Raw genomic sequence first — 4,416 nt, 5'->3', positions numbered from 1 at the left:
TATATGATTTAAGTAGACATTTTGTTAATGCTTGATGACAAGTATGGAGCAACTATTTATGGTTATTTGCCCCGATAATTTGTTGTCAAGGCTTTGTACAATTCTACTTTCCTTGTTGAATTATTATTGGTTTATGTTGTTATAAATAGATCCATGGTTTTTGGTTCGATCTTAGAATTCTAATGTCTTAATGCTTATGATGATTATACAATAATGCTTATGATGATTATACACCAATCGCTAACATATGTTTCCTACAATACACCCTCTTATTATTACCAACTATTACGTCCTTCAAAAAACGTGCCAATATTTTTTTCCTTGCTTGGCGATGGTTGGAATGTGTTTGGGTTTGTATACATACATGTGCATTTATACTCTAATATTTGAACTTTGGAATAAATTAGCATCTTTAGGTCATATATCCCTAATTCTCCAAGAACACTCTTTTCACGACATTTAGCCTCAAAACTGTATATGTTTTGTAGTTTTCACGACTTTAATGTCAAAACCCTCTTAAATACATTTCAATCCCAACTGTATCTTCAACTCTTCTTTGTTTACGAAGAGCATCATATATAATTATATAGATCATCAAATATATCATCAAATTGTTCTAGATTTTAGCCCAATGGCTCCAAAGTCGTTTTAGATTGGAATTATTAGGCAACAATAAATAACATCTTTTTCTTTAACATTGAGATTCACAATAAATGGTTGTTTTTGATACATTTGACAAACATATGCAACAAAATATTGAAATCCTAATACAATTTATAAATATACGGGTAACGAATAGAGAGGAAAAAATGCGAAATCTAACTAACGACAAGGTACATCTCTTAATGCACAATGTACATACTATAACTACATAGTTAGTTGAAAGCTTTGAGGTCAAGTATCATAACTGTTATATCATCTAAACTACCTCTACTTACAGCAAGGTTCAAAAGCTCCTTGCAGGAATCTACAAGGCCACATGGCAATGGCATCATGCCGTTGACTTGGTCAACATGTGATATACGTCTAACCTTCAAACTGGGTTCCTCATTTTCGTTTTCATTTTCATTTTCATTTTCATTTTCAGTTTCTTTCCATTTATTATTAATAATATTATTATTAATTCTCTGTTTTATTTGCTTCACTCGATAAACTTTCTTGGGTTTTGATGAAACATTCCTCATGCAACGTGTCACCATATCAACAGCTTCTTGGTTTCCGACCTGAAAACCCAAATTATTTTCAAACGGTTCACTCAAGCACTTTAAATTACCTAACAATTACAATTTACACCCCTTCTTTTATAAAATTTACATTTTTGGTTCTAGCAAACTCTTTTGTACCTTTTGTCTTTATTTGAGGCACTGTAACGTTTTTTTTTTTTTTTAATGTTTTAGGTAAGATAAGTTATTTGTGAAGAAAATAATAATAACATTTATGACATTTACTTATATTTATCAATATATAAAAAAATATTATGTTTTATTTTTAATAAAATACACCACCATAGACTTTCATTCATAGATATTAAGTATATCTTTTATAAACGAAAGTATATTGTTTTGTGATTTTATATAAAATAATGAACACAAATGTATATCTTTTATAAAGAAAGTACATTGTTTTGTGATTTTATATAAAATAATGAACACAAATGTGCTCCTTTATAAAAAAGATCTTATTTTATTTTTTAATTACTATAGTTTTTATTTAATTTAAATCTTAATTACTGTAACTTAATTTTTAATAGTGTGATTCTAATGATTTAATATTAAAGATATAAATTAAATAAATGGTAAATGCTGCAAAAACTCCTTTTTATAGAAAGTTAGCAAATCCAAGATTGTGTTCATGTTTTGCATTTGAAGGTAAAAGATTCTAATTCAGCTTTTTTGAAAATCTCAAATTGCTTTTCATAAAAGAAAAAGAAAAAACAAAAGACTTTCATTAATGGTGGCTTTTACTAATATTACAGTCAATTATTCTAACATTTTCCCTTTAAATAAATACATAATAAGTTAGGAGATATCTATATACAAAATTACATAAATGGTCCTTGTGGTTTGCAAAGAATAACACAACAAGTCCTTATGAAGAATTTTGAACATGAGCAATCCCTGAGGTCCTCATGAGTAACTCCGTTACAAAAGAGGCGTTAAGTGTTGATAAAATGACCATTTTGCCCTTATTTTTCTTTATGAGTGCTTTGTAGTGGTAATTTTTTTGCCAACCACAATAACCATTTGTGTAATTTTGTCTAAAATTTATAAAATAATATAAGTAAAATGTGTTGTATACCTCATCCCAGAGTCCATCAGAAGCCAAGATTAGATACTCCAAATCATCCGTTAGGGGTAAAATCGTCGTTTCAGGTTCACCCAATACCCAATCTTTCAAATGAGCATCACCTATGCTCCTTGACACTGCAAGTACACCATGAACCCTCCAAGTCCCACGATGAAGCTCCACATATCCACCCTAAATCAAAAAAATAGCAACATACTTTCAATTTTAATTGAACTCTCAATTACATTATCTTTTTGTTATTTAATAAAAATACTAATTAATTCAATTGTGTACCTTATCTTGTATTCTTTTTCGTTCATCCTCATGTGATGCTCTATGATCTTTAGTTAAAGCTTCAGCCTTTCCTTTTCTTGAAAGAACAGCTCGACAATCACCTAAGTTTGAAACCACAAGCTCTTTTCCTTCAATAAAGGCTGTTACACAGCAAGAGCCACTCTCTAATCCCTACATAAAAAATGGGAAAAAAAATGTTTATAGTTATAAAATACAGTTTAGTATTTGATATTTTTGTTAGGAATTTTATTCTTTTAAAGAAGAGGTCAATTATAGCGGGAATTGTTAAATTTACCATTGGGTATGGGAATGGGACTATGTCGTTAGCATGATATGACTAAGTCTAGATCTTGAATAGTTGAATGAGTAAACATGTATGTAAACAACTCTTAAGAAACTTGTTGAATAGTAGAATATATAAGAATTAGTCAAATTGTTGTTAAGCAAATGTTTGACATTCTTGTCACGATAAACAATGCCATGTTTGTGCACGCCACTTTGTAGTAGAATTCTTGTGACACGTGGGCAAGAAAGCTATCGAAAGTCATGGACTAGAGTGTGATTTTGGCATTTTCATTAAAATGGTTAGTTTGTGAAGAAAGATAAGTTCGATGGTTGAAGAACACCATTGATGTAATGTGAACTGGAATAGAATTCACCATTCCACCTCGGAAAATGGAGACTTGTTAACTTTTGAAACGAGGATGTTTGATTTGAGAACAAGTAATCATCCTACGAGTGCAGTGTTTTTCAGGCATTTTGAAATATCTATGGTTTGTTCGCGTACTACTGTTCATAACTCAAAACACGATTAATCCAAGGTTCATCAATACAAAATGAAAACACGAACCTGTTTCAGGAATTCATCATCTGTTTTCATGAATGCAGCTTTAACAACTTCTTCTGTTGTTGTATTCCCCGAGGATTTTTCTAACATATCGAATATATTCGAGTGTAGGTTCTGCGCTACAAAATCCGCAGCCTTCCTGCCTCCATGTCCATCATAAACCCCGAAGAAACCCTAGTTTCACAACGACAAAAACAATTAATCGAACATCAAAAATCGATCTCGATTCTCTAACTACTCTTTTAGGTACATAAAAATCTCAGCAGCAAATCAATACACACGAACTAATTTACATGAATAATTTCACCAACAAAACTCTAAAATCGTTAGGAATTTCGATGTACCTTGTCAGTGTTCGAAGAAGAAACAACCGTATGAGTATCTTCCATACATAATTTCCTGCCTTTGACGGAGCAAACACCAACACCGAATCCACTAGACGAAAACACGTCAGATCTGGATTCACAACTCTTCGGTCTGAATTTTTCAGCAGCGGATTCAATCACCTGAAGTACATTAGGGATCTCAATCATCGGCGGACGTTTTCGCTTTTTCAGAGAAGTCAAGACGGAAAAAGGCTCCAGCGACTTGACGTTGACATGTCCGTCGTTCATATTGCACAACCTTACAATGCTCGGAGGCATCGTTGATTTGCTCACTGGTGGTCGGAGGTAGAATCTCCGACGATAAACATGTTAACTCCGAGGGCGGGAGTGGGAGGTTAAAGCAGAGAAGAGAAGGATGAGTTGTAACGGGCCTAACGGCTACTTCAAGGTGGATACCACCTACCCTAGTAAATACGACTTTAAGCTTTTGTTGTTTTATTTATATTGAAATGACCATAAGGCCCCTTATATTTTATTAATTTATAATATTACATTTTTGACAATTTTGGTATCGTCTTCGTTTTTTGTTTTATAGTTTATATATTCTAAATAGTATAAAATAAGACAAAAAATGGTATTTGCCAAACATATGGTTTGTGTAGT

The 4,416-nt window shown here is 32.0% G+C and overlaps 1 protein-coding gene across 1 annotated transcript; it reads right to left on the bottom strand.

Moving 5' to 3' along the window:
- Positions 1–703: 703 nt before the first annotated feature.
- On the bottom strand, positions 704–4,204 carry LOC145013302 (Protein phosphatase 2C family protein). The gene is made up of 5 exons (XM_078972104.1): positions 3,772–4,204; positions 3,431–3,601; positions 2,581–2,751; positions 2,299–2,478; positions 704–1,223 (listed from the first exon to the last, which is right to left on the bottom strand). Exons 1-5 carry the CDS (start codon positions 4,069–4,071, stop codon positions 876–878), a joined length of 1,170 nt encoding a protein of 389 aa, XP_078828230.1. The 5' UTR covers positions 4,072–4,204; the 3' UTR covers positions 704–875.
- Between the last annotated feature and the right edge of the window lie 212 nt (positions 4,205–4,416).

Source organism: Lactuca saligna, chromosome 8 (assembly GCF_052625555.1).
Source record: "Lactuca saligna cultivar CGN05327 chromosome 8, ASM5262555v1, whole genome shotgun sequence".
Lineage (NCBI taxonomy): Eukaryota > Viridiplantae > Streptophyta > Magnoliopsida > Asterales > Asteraceae > Lactuca > Lactuca saligna.
This window is presented reverse-complemented; position numbering and strand designations above follow the sequence as displayed.